Source organism: Anolis sagrei, chromosome 3 (genome assembly GCF_037176765.1).
Source record: "Anolis sagrei isolate rAnoSag1 chromosome 3, rAnoSag1.mat, whole genome shotgun sequence".
Lineage (NCBI taxonomy): Eukaryota > Metazoa > Chordata > Lepidosauria > Squamata > Dactyloidae > Anolis > Anolis sagrei.
In genome coordinates this window covers 1880059-1893674 of record NC_090023.1, presented here as the reverse complement: position 1 = coordinate 1893674, position 13616 = coordinate 1880059, and the positions used below count along the sequence as shown (strand labels likewise).

At 42.3% G+C, this 13616-nt stretch overlaps 1 protein-coding gene across 1 annotated transcript in view; it reads left to right on the top strand.

Annotated features, from left to right (window-relative positions):
• Positions 1 to 13616, top strand: part of RRM1 (ribonucleotide reductase catalytic subunit M1) — a 50888-nt gene that overhangs the window by 20059 nt on the left and 17213 nt on the right. The window contains exons 6-11 of the mRNA XM_067466396.1: positions 375 to 414; positions 2964 to 3126; positions 3929 to 4070; positions 6544 to 6627; positions 8028 to 8189; positions 9959 to 10038. Coding sequence (XP_067322497.1) covers positions 375 to 414; positions 2964 to 3126; positions 3929 to 4070; positions 6544 to 6627; positions 8028 to 8189; positions 9959 to 10038 — 671 coding nt within the window. The remainder of the gene's footprint in view (positions 1 to 374; positions 415 to 2963; positions 3127 to 3928; positions 4071 to 6543; positions 6628 to 8027; positions 8190 to 9958; positions 10039 to 13616) is intronic.

Sequence of the window (13616 nt, the reverse complement as noted above, 5' to 3'; positions counted from 1 at the left end):
GCTGGGGTTTTTCTCCTATAGGAATGACTGTAATGGATGAGGTTTTGAAGGGAAGGCCCTCCACTTTGTATCGACTAGAATTAAGAACCTCCCCGATGAGTGTTTTGCTTTCTGGAAATTGTGTCTATGGCATTGAATGTTTGCCACGTATATGTACGTTGTGATCCGCCCTGAGTCCTCTGTGGGGTGAAAAGGGCGGAATATAAATACTGTAAATAAATAATAATAAATTGGGGTTTGATAACCTCAATCTCCAAAGAGATGTCCCAGTGCAGAAAGGAGGCAGTGGTGGGAAGAAAGTGAACCTCACTTCCATTATTTTAGTCTCTGAAGAAGGGTTGCCTAATTTTTATTATTTCTCTCTTCTCTTTAAGACACTCGAGCGCTCCTATCTCCTGAAAATCAATTCTAAAGGTATGTCTGACTTGAGCATTATCTCAGTCCTATGTGCCACAGGTTAAGGCAGGTGGGAGTCCCCAGTGGCGCAGTGGGTTAAACCCTAACCCTGCCTCTCTCATCCCTACCAACTGTGCTTGAGATGGAGGGACCGAGAGAAGAGCCTCCCCAGCAGATCTTCATGCCCATGCCCATGCCCAATTCAAGGTGCAGGTGGTACCTACAAAGCCCTAAACGGTTTGGGACCTGCCTACCTGCGTGACCGCATCTCCGTTTATGAACCCACGCGTTCTCTTTGCTCATCCGGAGAGGCTCTGCTTGCGATCCCTCCTGCGTCGCAAGCGCGTTTCGTGGGGACGAGGGACAGGGCCTTTTCTGTGGTAGCCCCCCGATTTTGGAACACCCTCCCCAAAGACATCAGACAAGCCACTACGTTGGCAGTCTTTAGGAAGAGTTTGAAGACCTGGCTGTTCCGATGTGCCTTTCCAGAATAGGAAACTTCAGAAATATGTCCCAGAAGCACTTTATCAGAGTTTTAAGATGGTCTGCACATTGAACTTACCCTGAAATCCTACATCCACCTGTCACACCCAGCACCTTTTAATCTGTACCCATTGCATTTGGCCCCGCCCTAGTTTTATTGTGTTATGGTGTATTGTTTTTATTGTTTACTGCTATTGTTTTAATGTTTGCTTTGCTTTAAGTTACGTGTTTTGTTATGCCGTTGTGTTATTGAGGCCTTGGCCTGTGTAAGCCGCATCGAATCCTTTGGGAGATGCTAGCGGGGTACAAATAAAGTCAATAATAATAATAATAATAGAAGGAGATGGCGGTCTCAAAGATAGATTGCAGCTGACACAATTTGGAAAGCTCTGCCTTCCACCTCACTGGGCCCATAACTGCACATGCCTGCGGTCACTTATACACTGACCGTTTGATGCAAGCTTGACTGCATTTTGCCCCTTTAAACAGGGGTAAGCAAAGTCAGTGGATGTGGGGAAATAGAGCCCGCCCTATGCATCAGCACACTCCAGCTGTAAAGCACATTGCACCGCAAAATCAAATAGCTGTGGACATCCAAAGTGCTCTGCTGATCTACAAATGGGGAGAGCTGGAGGGGAATCCCTGCATTTGTTGCACAGAAGTGGATTTTAGGCAAGTCTCATGAAAAAGACACACAGGCAAGAGGAAAACGGAACAGAAAAACTACTCTTATCAGCAGAGGCATAAACTTGCCGTGTTGCATACAAAATCAAACAGTGCAACAAGCTTACATAGTACTTGTTAGTAACACAGAATAAGGCATCGTCATCTTCATTCAAATGAGAGAGAAAAACATAAACCTTGAGTAAATAGCTATTCCACCATAGCCAAGAGCATCACTGTTAGAGCATAGCAGCATTACAAAATATTGTTTCTCTTCCTCAGAGTAGCAAATTGCTTCTCCAAACTGTAATCTAAAATCCATACAGTTATACCCCACCGAGTGTGGCCCAAACATGCTGGCTGACCTACATTACCAGCTGCACATAATTAACATCATAAGGTTTTTCTTTAACGCACACTTGATCCTGGAACTCACTGCCTAGAGAAATTAGGAAAGCCCCTTCCCTAGAAAATTTTAAAAAGAACCTTAAAACCTGGCTCTTCTGCTGCGCCTTTGATGAGTAGGTATACAGTTTGCACATTATTGCTCAGCCTCAAGTATTCGTCCCCTCTCCTCGTGGGAAACCCTGCTTCCACATCCCGCCCTATAATGAGCTCTCCTCCACAAACTACCTGCTTCTCTCTTTTATCTCATCCGAGTTTTTAATTAGTTTTAACCAGTTTGTCTTTTAATCATTACATGTAGCCTGCCCATCATTATTGTCCCTGTGCTTATTGTAATTTTTACATTGTTATGTATGTATATGTTTTATGTAAATATGATGTTATTGTTTATTGTTTGCATTTTCAGTTTGTGTTTTGGTTTTTCCCCCCCTTTATTGTACTTGTTGTTTGGGCTTAGCCTCATGTAAGCCGCTCCGAGTCTCCATCGGGGAGGTGGTCAGTCAGGTCGTGTCAGGAGCAACCTGAGAAACTGCAAGTCACTTCTGGTGTGAGAGAATTGGCCGTCTGCAAGGACGTTGCCCAGGGGACGCCCGGATGATTTGATGTTTTTATCATCCTTGTGGGAGGCTTCTCTCATGTCCCCTTTGCATGAGGAGCTGGAGCTGATAGAGGGAGCTCACTCCCCTCTCCCCGGATTCGAACCTGCAACCTGTTAGTCTTCAGTCCTGCCAGCACAGGGGTTGAACCCACTGCGCCACCGGGGGCTCCAAGGGAGATGGTGGCGGGGTATAAATAAATATTATTGTTGTTGTTGTTATTATTATTATTATCATCCTGCTACCACTTACTGTAACAAATTTACTATACATTTTGGGAATTGGTTTGAGGCCAGCCCTTGCTCCATGCTTCAAACCAGTTCCAGAATCTCGCCCTGTATTTATTCTGAGACATGGGAAGTCTTGTGCGTTTGGGAGTTTTGACCCTCTCTCTCCCTCTCTCTTGCCCCCGGTGTGCAGTGGCCGAGCGTCCCCAGCACATGCTGATGCGGGTCTCTGTGGGGATCCACAAGAACGACATTGACGCGGCCATTGAGACCTACAACCTGCTCTCCGAGAAGTGGTTCACCCACGCCTCCCCCACCCTCTTCAATGCCGGCACCAACCGCCCCCAGCTCTCCAGGTGAGGCCGGGCTCCGGTGCAAAGCTTTCCGCTGGCTTTTCTTGCACTGGCCTGTGGTTTTAAGCCAGGCATGGGCAAACGTTGGCTCGTCCTCCAGGTGTTTTGGGCTTCAACACATGTTTGCAGTTCATGCTTAAAAGTGGCTGGGTAATGCATGGGTTTTGCTAAGGAATCCTTGCAGATATGGCTTCTCCACAGCGTACAAGCCCTATGAGGAGTGGCCTAAGGAGCTGGGCATGTTTAGCCTGAAGAAGAGAAGGCTGAGAGGAGATATGATAGCCATGTATAAATACGTGAGAGGAAGCCACAGGGAGGAGGGAGCAGATCAAGGGTATGGAGAACAAGCCCTATGAGGAGCGGCTTAAGGAGCTGGGTATGTTTAGCCTGAAGAAGAGAAGGCTGAGAGGAGATATGATAGCCATATATCAATATGTGAGAGGAAGCCACAGGGAGGAGGAGGGAGCAAGCTTCCTTTCTGCTTCCCTGGAGACTAGGATGCAATGGAGCCATGGCTTCAAACTACAAGAGAGGAGATTCCATCTGGTCATGAGGAAGAACTTCCTGACTGTGTTCAGCAGTGGAACTCTCTGCCCCGGAGTATGGTGGAGGCTCCTTCTTTGGAAGCTTTTCAACAGAGGCTGGATGGCCATCTGACAGGGGTGATTTGAATGCAATATTCCGGCTTCTTGGCAGAATGGGGTTGGACTGGATGACCCAGGAGGTCTCTTCCAACTCTTTGAATCTATGATTCTATGTACGTGGCCTTTGTTGCACGGTGTGCCTTCCCTTTGCCTCTCTCCAGCTGTTTCCTGCTGTGCATGAAGGACGACAGCATCGAAGGCATCTACGACACGCTGAAGCACTGTGCGCTCATCTCCAAGTCGGCCGGAGGGATCGGCCTCGCCGTCAGCTGCATCCGCGCCACCGGGAGCTACATCGCAGGGGTGAGTTTGCGTTTTAAACATGGACGCACTGGGCTCTAATGTTTCTTCCTCGTGGTGTCTGTGAAATTGCACATATGGGTTTGTTTCCTGAAAGTGGACTGCTTCCCTGCAAATGTATCATGACTCCAAAACCATACTCCTTTCTATTCCTATGAGAAAAGGAGCAAGTGACCAGACTGCGTTCCTTTGCAAATCTTATCTGAACTCCCAAAGGTGCACCACCTCTTTCAATAGAGCATGGTGGGTGGGACGGACTCCTCTGGTCTGCCACCATTTTGGAATATTAGAAGCTCTCTTATATAGCAATATTTCTTGCTGATGTTGTTCCAAAGTTGTAAATGAGTGATAGATGTTTTTCCAGCCTGAAACATCCTGACTTCATCTCGGTTCCCGACAGATGTTGACTCTCCATAATTGGTGTTTGGTCAACGTAAGGAACCTTATGTTAACTTCCTTCTTAACGTAAGGAACCTTGTAAACAATTCCTTAACTTAAAAGAACCATTGTCTCTGATAACGTAAACACATTTTCCACCAAAAGTTCAACAGTTAATTATTTGTCTCTGGTCATCAATGTCAACAGTTTAATTATTTGTCTCTGGTCATCAATGTCAACAGTTTAATTATTTGTCTCTGGTCATTAATGTCAGCAGTTTAATTATTTGTCTCTGGTCATTAATGTCAGCAGTTTAATTATTTGTCTCTGATCATCAATGTCAACAGTTTAATTATTTGTCTCTGATCATCAATGTCAACAGTTTAATTATTTGTCTCTGGTCATCAATGTCAGCAACTTTTAAATACAGTCCATGAAGTGGGTTGTAGGTTTTTTTGGGCTATATGGCATTCTCTCCTGACGTTTCACCTGCATCTATGGCAAGCATCCTCAGAGGTTGTGAGGTCTGTTGGAACTAGGAAAAAGGGTTTATAGTATATCTGTGGAATGTCCAGAGTGGGACAAAGAACTCTTGCCTGTTGGAGCTAGGTGTGAATGTTTCCACTGACCACCTTGATTAGCATTTGATGGCCTGGCCGTTCCTGGGGCAATCTTTTGTTGAGAGGTGATTCGAAGTCCCTGATTGTTTCCTTTCTGTTGTTTTGCTGTTGTAATTTTAGAGTTTTTCAATACTGGTAGCCAGATTTTGTTCATTTTCATGGTTTCCTCCTTTCTGTTGAAAGTGTCCACATGCTTCTTGTGGATTTCAATGTCCATAAAGTTTTCACCTCCTTCTTATAGTTTTCCATCTTTCAGTCTTTTTAGAATTGTGTCTTCAGCCCAATTAGGCCCCGTTAATACACCTTTCATACAGTTCCATTCAAACCATGCATCATATTTCATAAGTTATCAATGGGACCTAAAACAAACACGGTAACATAACATACCTACAGCAACATGCACATACTCAACACACAACTGTACAGAGACTGTTCTGCAAATGTTACGCTCAGTGCTGAGTTTGGCTCCTTATTATCCTGCTCCCTTTAGATAGAGCTGTATAACTACACTTATACCGTTCCTCTACTTGTTTTTGTTGAGGAAAAGTGATAAACAAGTCCCAATATTCTCCTTGATCGGGCTCCATCAGTGTGTCCATTTCTGCTAATTCACAAATCTTTGTCGGCTGTTTTTCTTGCATTGCAATGACTGGTCGTTTCCATCTCTGCACATACATGATGATTCCTGCTGCCATTACCCAGTATTGTAGTCCATCCTCCATGTTTCCTTTCTAGTTGATGGTCCGTCATTCCTGTTGTGGCTCACTTTGAGCCTGAGCTTTCTGAGCCTAGTTTCCTCAGGACGAGGAGGATGATGGGTTACAGATTTCTGAACATATCCCTGTTATTGAGGCAGACAGTGTTGATTCTGAAGAAGAGATGGCATTTCTGTTTCCCAGAGAAAGGAATGTTGTTTTAGATGAAGATAGTGAAACTTCACAGCTGCAGGTGGAAGAGTTGGCCCCATCTGGGAGTTCAGGGCCTCTCAATTCCCAGGGAGACCAGTCCCAGGATAATGAGGTATCCGGCCTTGAAGATGGTGGAGATTTGATTAGGGGGGACCGTTTGCAATTAAGGGTTTGCCGAAGTGTGTGCCTTGCCAACAAACGGGAAGTTTGAGGTTAACGTAATGCTTTCATGCTGGGGAGACATATTTAACGATCCGATTGAAGTCTGTCCTTTGTCAGTGCAATGTTGCTTACACCCTGTTAACTTCTCTGAAATTACCTCGGCTTTTGGGGAAAGCTTCTAGCTCTTTGGGAACTACAAAACTTACAGCCTTGGTGTGTGGTGGTGTCTTGAGCAAGGTGAATCTATCCTGAGTTGCGACAATTCCCCCCCCCCCCCAAAATAAAACTGTGGTTTCAGAGATTTTTTAAAACCTTAACAATATATTTCCAGCATTGTATGTAGTTGACTCCAGTATTTCGGTGCCGTTCTGAAAGCCATTATTTTGCACGTCTTGCTTCCCTCCCCAGACCAATGGGAACTCTAATGGGCTGGTCCCGATGCTGAGAGTGTACAACAACACGGCCCGCTACGTGGACCAAGGGGGAAACAAGGTATGACATTGTTGTTGTTGTTGTTGTTGTCGGTATTACATGACAGAAGAAAAAGAACGTTCATTTTATGTGTGCGTTTACGTTAATTTGAGACTACAAAACCCATGCTTTAGAAACAGTCAAATGTGGCACTTTTTCCTTGACGCCATCTTGGCTTCTCTTGATTGTAAGGACCACCCTTTAGTTGTTCTATATCAGTGGTTCTCAACCTTGCTAATGCCGTGACCCCTTAATGCCGTTCCCTATATTATGACCCCCAACCATAATATTGTTTTCGTTGCTACTTGATACCTGTCATTTTACTACTGTCATAAATCACAATGTAAATATCAGATATGCAGGATGGATATTCATTCCCTGGACTAAATTGAGCACAAATACCCAATATGCCCCAATGGGAATGCTAGTGGGGTCGGGGGGAGGATTGATTTTGTCATTTGGGAGTTGTAGTTGCTGGGATTTATAGTTCACCTATAATCAAAGAGCATTCTGAACTCCACCAGCGATTGATTTAAATCTAATTTGGCACACAGAACTCCCATGACCAGCAGAAAACACTGGAAGGGTTTGGTGGGCATTGACCTTGAGTTTGGGAGTTGTAGTTCACCTATATCCAGAGGAGTGCTGTGGATTCATGCAACGATTGATCTGGACCAAACTTGGCACGAATACTCAATATGCCCAAATGTGAACACTGGTGGAGCCTGGGGAAAATAGGCCTTGACATTTGGGAGTTGTAGTTGTTGGGATTTATAGTTCACCTGTAATCAAAGAGCGTTCTGAACTCCACCAGCGATGGATTTAAATCGAATTTGGCACACAGAACTCCCATGACCAACAGAAAACACTGGAAGGGTTTCATGGGCATTGACCTTGAGTTTGGGAGTTGTAGTTCATCTATATCCAGAGAAGTGCCATGGATTCATGCAATGATGGATCTGGACCAAACTTGGCACGAATACTCAATATGCCCAAATGTGAACACTGGTGGAGCCTGGGGAAAATTGGCCTTGCCATTTGGGAGTTGTAGTTGTTGGGATTTATAGTTCACCTACAATCACAAAGCATTCTGAACTTGACCAACAACAGAATTGGGTCAAACTTCCCACACAGAATCCCAATGACCAACAAAATTTACTATGTTTTCTGATGGTCTTTGGTGACCCCTTTGACGCTCCCTCACGACCCCCTCAGGGGTCCCGACCCCCAGGTTGAGAAACACTGTTCTACAGAGTTAAACTATTGAATCTTAATCACCTCAATTTGGGAAATAGAAAGGACTATCGATGTAGAAGGGGGCTCTGCATCATCAGAGCAGAGAATGACCTCTCTTCTGGTGACCTTTCTCCCCCCCCCCCCACTTTGTCCTGACCTGACCTCGGTGCCCTTTGCCCTTCCAGCGACCGGGGGCGTTTGCCATCTACCTGGAGCCCTGGCACTTTGACATCTTTGAGTTCCTGGACCTGAAGAAAAACACCGGGAAGGAGGAGCAGCGGGCCAGGGACCTCTTCTTCGCGCTCTGGATCCCCGACCTCTTCATGAAGCGGGTGGAGACCAACCAGGTAGGGAGCCCCACTCACCTGGGAAGCCTTTGGCCAGAAGAAGCACTGCCTTGGCTTATTTCAATTAATTCAGTTCCTCTAAAATTTAGGTGAGTTTGGTACCTTTCGGAAACAAACACCACATTTATTGTTTATTATATCATATATCTGGCTACCAATATTAAAAAAAACTCTAAAATTACAACAGCAAAACAACAGAGAGTAAACAATCAGGCACATCTAATCACCTCTCAACAAAAGATTGCCCCAGGCACATCATTCCACAGATATATCAACCCATTTTCCTACTTCCAACAGAACTCACTACCTCTGAGGATGCTCTATTTAATAGAGTAATATAATAAATGATGTAATTATAATAGATGTAATAAAATAGTAAAGTAATAAATGTAATAACAATAATAATAAAGTAAAATAATAAATGATAAATTATAATAGAGTAAAATAATAAATTAATAACAGTAATACATAAAGCAAAAAATGTAATAAAAATAATAGAGTAAAATAATAAATGTAATAATAACAATAATAAATAGAGAAATATAATAAATCTAATAATAATGAATAGAATAAAATAATAAACGATGTAATTATAATAGAGTAAAATAATAAATGTAATAACAATAATAATAAAGTAAAATAAATGATAAATTATAATAAAGTAAAATAATAAATGTAATAACAGTAATACATAAAGCAATAAATGTAATAAAAATAATAGAGTAAAATAATAAATGTAATAATAACAATAATAAATAGAGAAATATAATAAATCTAATAATAATGAATGTAATTATAATAAAGGAAAATAATAAATGATAAATTATAATAGAGTAAAATAATAAATGTAATAACAACAGTAATAAAGTAAAATAATAAATGATAAATTATAATAAAGTAAAATAATAAATGTAATAACAGTAATACATAAAGCAATAAATGTAATAAAAATAATAGAGTAAAATAATAAATGTAATAAAATTATAATAATAGAGGAAAACAATGTAAATGTAATAAAAATCATAATGATAACAGAGTAAAATAATAAATAACCTTGACTCGAATATAAGCCGAGGGGGCTTTTTCATCCTAAAAAAGGAGCTGAAACACTCGGCTTATACTTGAGTCTATATGGAAAACTAAACTCTGTAACAAAATTTATTTCGTGTTTAATTGTGCAGCCCTTACTTTGAAAGTAGTTGTTCTACTCCAGAAATGTTTTTGTGGCTGCCACAAACAAGGTTGAATGGGCTGAGACTCTGAGATAGTCATTGAAAGCCCAGAGCAAAATGTGCTATAGCAGGAGGTATAATAAACAATAAATAGAGTAAAATAATAAAGACTTTATTTATTTATTTACTTTACTTGTATACTGTACTCTCTCAGCCCGTAGGCTGTTTTGCAGTTTTAATAAACTTTTCCCTTGTTTTTATGATAGAACCAATTGGGAAATGGAATTCATAAACCCAGGAAGGAAAATTGTGAGAGACCTTTCCTTGCCTTTTTTCTCAAGTCCATAAGAGTGTGTCCTGTTTTAACTTGTCAACAATATTTGGGATTCCCTTCATAGAGCAGAGTTGCAGAGTTAGACTGCCCTTGAGCCACGCTGGCTGCGTCCAGTGAAATCAATCGTGGTTCCAAAGCAGACAGGGCTTAGCGGATTTGTGTTTTCCATCTTGAGAAGGGCAGGAAGGCCTTCTGTGTGAAGAAGTGCCTTTTGGGTCAACCGCTGGGGTCCCCCTTGGTCACCTTCGACCCTCCTTTTGCAGGACTGGTCCCTGATGTGTCCCAACGAATGCCCCGGCCTGGATGAAGTCTGGGGAGAGGAGTTCGAAAAACTCTACGAAAGGTATTGTTGTTGTTGTTGTTACCATTACTTTGTTTATTTACACCCTACTTTTTCTATCCACCAGGAGAGAGAAAGCTGCATGTATTAAAAAAGAATTTCCATGCAATTTAACATTGACAAATATACAAACATATAATTGCTATTTTAAAAGTCCAATTAAAATCCATAAAAACATATTCAAAACTAAAAACCACAGCACCTAGTTTATAAACTTGTGCCTTGTGTTTAATCTCTGTTCTATATATTTTAATATGGATTTTATAGAAATACGTTTTAATGTGTATTTTTATAGAAGTACATTTTAATATGTGTATTTATAGAATTTTTACAATGATTATGTGTTTTAATTATGTTGTAACCTGTCTCAAGCCACGAGGATAGGCAGGCAAGAATTAAAATGATTATTGGGTTGCTGTCAGAAGTCAATTTCTGACATCGTGGAGTATATGTGTGTATGTGTGTGTGTGTATGTATGTATGTATATATATATATATATATATATATATAAACCTCACTTGCCTACTTTCCAACAGGCCTCACAACCTCTGAGGATGCCTGACGTAGATGTGGGCAAAACATCAGGAGAGAATGCTGCTGGAACATGGCCAGGCAGCCCAGGAAACTCTCAGCAACTGTAAGACTGTAGGTTTTTGTAGCAAATAATCACTCACAAGTCAGTATGGAAATGAATATAATTTGCTTGTTTCTCCGCAGTTTTCTTTCTCTGACATTTTGACATTGTGAAGCCAGCAGAGGGCGCTGGAGACTTTGTGTTGGAACTTGGGAGGGGGTATAAAAGGAAGTGGTGGTGGGGAAAAGGCAGTAGTGTCTTCCTTTGCTGTGGAGAAACAAGCAAATTATATTCATTTCCATACTGACTTGTGAGTGATTATTTGCTACAAAAACCTACAGTCTTACAGTTGCTGAGAGTTTCCTGGGCTGCCTGGCCATGTTCCAGCAGCATTCTCTCCTGATGTTTTGCCCACATCTACGTCAGGCATCCTCAGAGGTTGTGAGGCCTGTTGGAAAGTAGGCAAGTGAGGTGTATATATATATATATATATATATACATACATACACACACACACACACACACATACACACCAGTGAACAATGTCCAGAGTGGGAGAAATAACTCTTGTCTGCTTTAGGCAAGTGTGAATATTGCAATGGCCTAGCAGCTTCAAAGCCTGGCTGCTTCCTGCTGGGGGAATCATTTGTTGGGAGGTGTTACCTGGCCCTGATTGATTCTTGTCTGGAATTCCCCTTGTCTGGAATTACTATCCTGATTCTAGAGTTTTTAATACTAAATGGAAAGTAGGCAAGTGAGGTTTATTTATCTGTGGAATGATGTCCCGGGTGGGAGAAAGAACTCTTGTCTGTTGGAACCAAGTGTGAATGTTTCAGTTGGCCACCTTGACTAGCATTGAATGGCCTAGCAGCTTCAAAGCCTAGCTGCTTCCTGCCTGGGGGAATCCTTTGTTGGGAAGTGTTAGCTGGCCCTGATTGATTCTTGTCTGGAATTCCCCCGCTTTTTGATTGTTGCTCTTTATTTACTATCTTGATTCTAGAGTTTTTAATACTGGTATTAATACTAAAATAATAATAAAGTGTTTGACTTGTGATATTTTGATACGAAATCCAGCATATAGATCTCGTTTGCTGTGACATACTGTGCTTGTGTGTCAATAATAATAATAATAATAACTATTATTGATCTTAAAAACCTTTCTTAAAAGCCAGCGTGAATAAAAAGGTTTTAAGTAGGGGGAAATGGACATGAGATCTAGGTCCTTCCCTCTCAGAAAATAAACTCACTTTGAGGGAGTAAAGTACCGTTTAAGAGAATTAGGAACAAGCAACTTTATCCAACTATTGTCACAGCTGACAAGCATCATATATTTCTTCATAAATTGAGAAATTCCAATATTTTGTGAGCTATTTCCCCATGATGTATATTATTCTTTTCCTGGTCTTTATTGTCGTTGGCCAGGAAATCAAAACAGTGCCTCGTCCCCACTCTTCTCAGGTTTCCCGTGAGAACAACCTTGAGTTAATTTCTTTTTCCCAAAACAAGAGTCTGTCCATCCTTCGGGTCAAACAAGACAGGCCTGCATTCCTTGCTAATGAGATGTTGGCGTGCCTTCTTCCACCAGTTAATTCTCTGGTGCACCGTTCCCTGTTACATATGCGAACCCTTCTCTGTTACATATATGAACCTAAAAGCATGTACAATGGGATTTTGGCCTGCATCAAGAGGAGCCTAGTGTCTAGATCTAGGGAAGTCATGCTCCCCATGCTCTATTCTGCTTTGGTTAGACCACACCTGGAATATTGTGTCCAATTCTGGGCACCACAATTCAAGAGAGATATTGACAAGCTGGAATGTGTCCAGAGGAGGGCGACTAAAATGATCAAGGGTCTGGAGAACAAGCCCTATGAGGAGCGGCTTAAGGAGCTGGGCATGTTTAGCCTGAAGAAGAGAAGGCTGAGAGGAGATATGATGAGAGCCATGTATAAATATGTGAGAGGAAGTCATATGGAGGAAACTTCCTTTCTGCTTCCTTGGAGACTAGGATGCAATGGAGCCATGGCTTCAAACTACAAGAGAGGAGATTCCACCTGAACATGAGGAAGAACTTCCTGACGGTGAGAACCGTTCAGCAGTGGAACTCTCTTCCCCGGAGTGTGGTGGAGGCTCCTTCTTTGGAAGCTTTTAAACAGGCTGGATGGCCATCTGTCAGGGGTGCTTTGAATGCAATATTCCTGCTTCTTGGCAGAATGGGGTTGGACTGGATGATGGCACAGGAGGCCTCTTCCAACTCTTTGATTCTATGATTCTATGTATGTAGCCTGAGCAGAATATAAATAGTAATGCAGTAAGCATGTTTGACATGTGCAACAGTGGTTAGAATCAAGGTTGGCATTTCATTTCATTGTGTAATGGCAATCAAGGTAGTCTATATTCTACATCGTGACCAATGGGGTTGTCTGTAGCAAAAGCACATGGAAGAACAGTAGGGAGTGTGGCAGGACCTCCCGATCGCAGGCAGGGCTTGGAGGGAAACGGACATCTCTTGACAAAGGCCTGTTTAGTTCCAATTCAAAAGCTTTCACGTTTGTCCCAGGTATTCTCTTGCCCCCCTTGGGACTCCTGATGTTGTGGCTCAGCTTGACTCCGAGTCTGAAGCTGAGCTCTGTGTTCCTACAGGATGAGGATGATGGGTTAGAGGTTTCTGTACATGCTTCAGACAGGCCTGACGGTGGGGCTCCTGAAGGGAAAACAGTCAGTCAGTTCTCAGGGGAAAATAATCTGAGTGAGACTAACAACGAAAGTGAATTCCCACACGGCCAGGTGGAGACGTCTTTGCCTTCCCACAGTAATCCGGTCTAGCTGGACCAAGATAAGGGGTTGCATAGCCTTGAAGATAATGAATTAATGAGCAGGCAAGATTGTCTGCAATTAAAGCTCCGGAGAAGCTCTTGCTTGGCCAGCAAGCGAGAAGCCAAGGGTGCCAAAGGTCAACGCAATGTGTTCATGTTTGCAAAGGGTATTTAGCCTTGTAGCTGACAAGCAG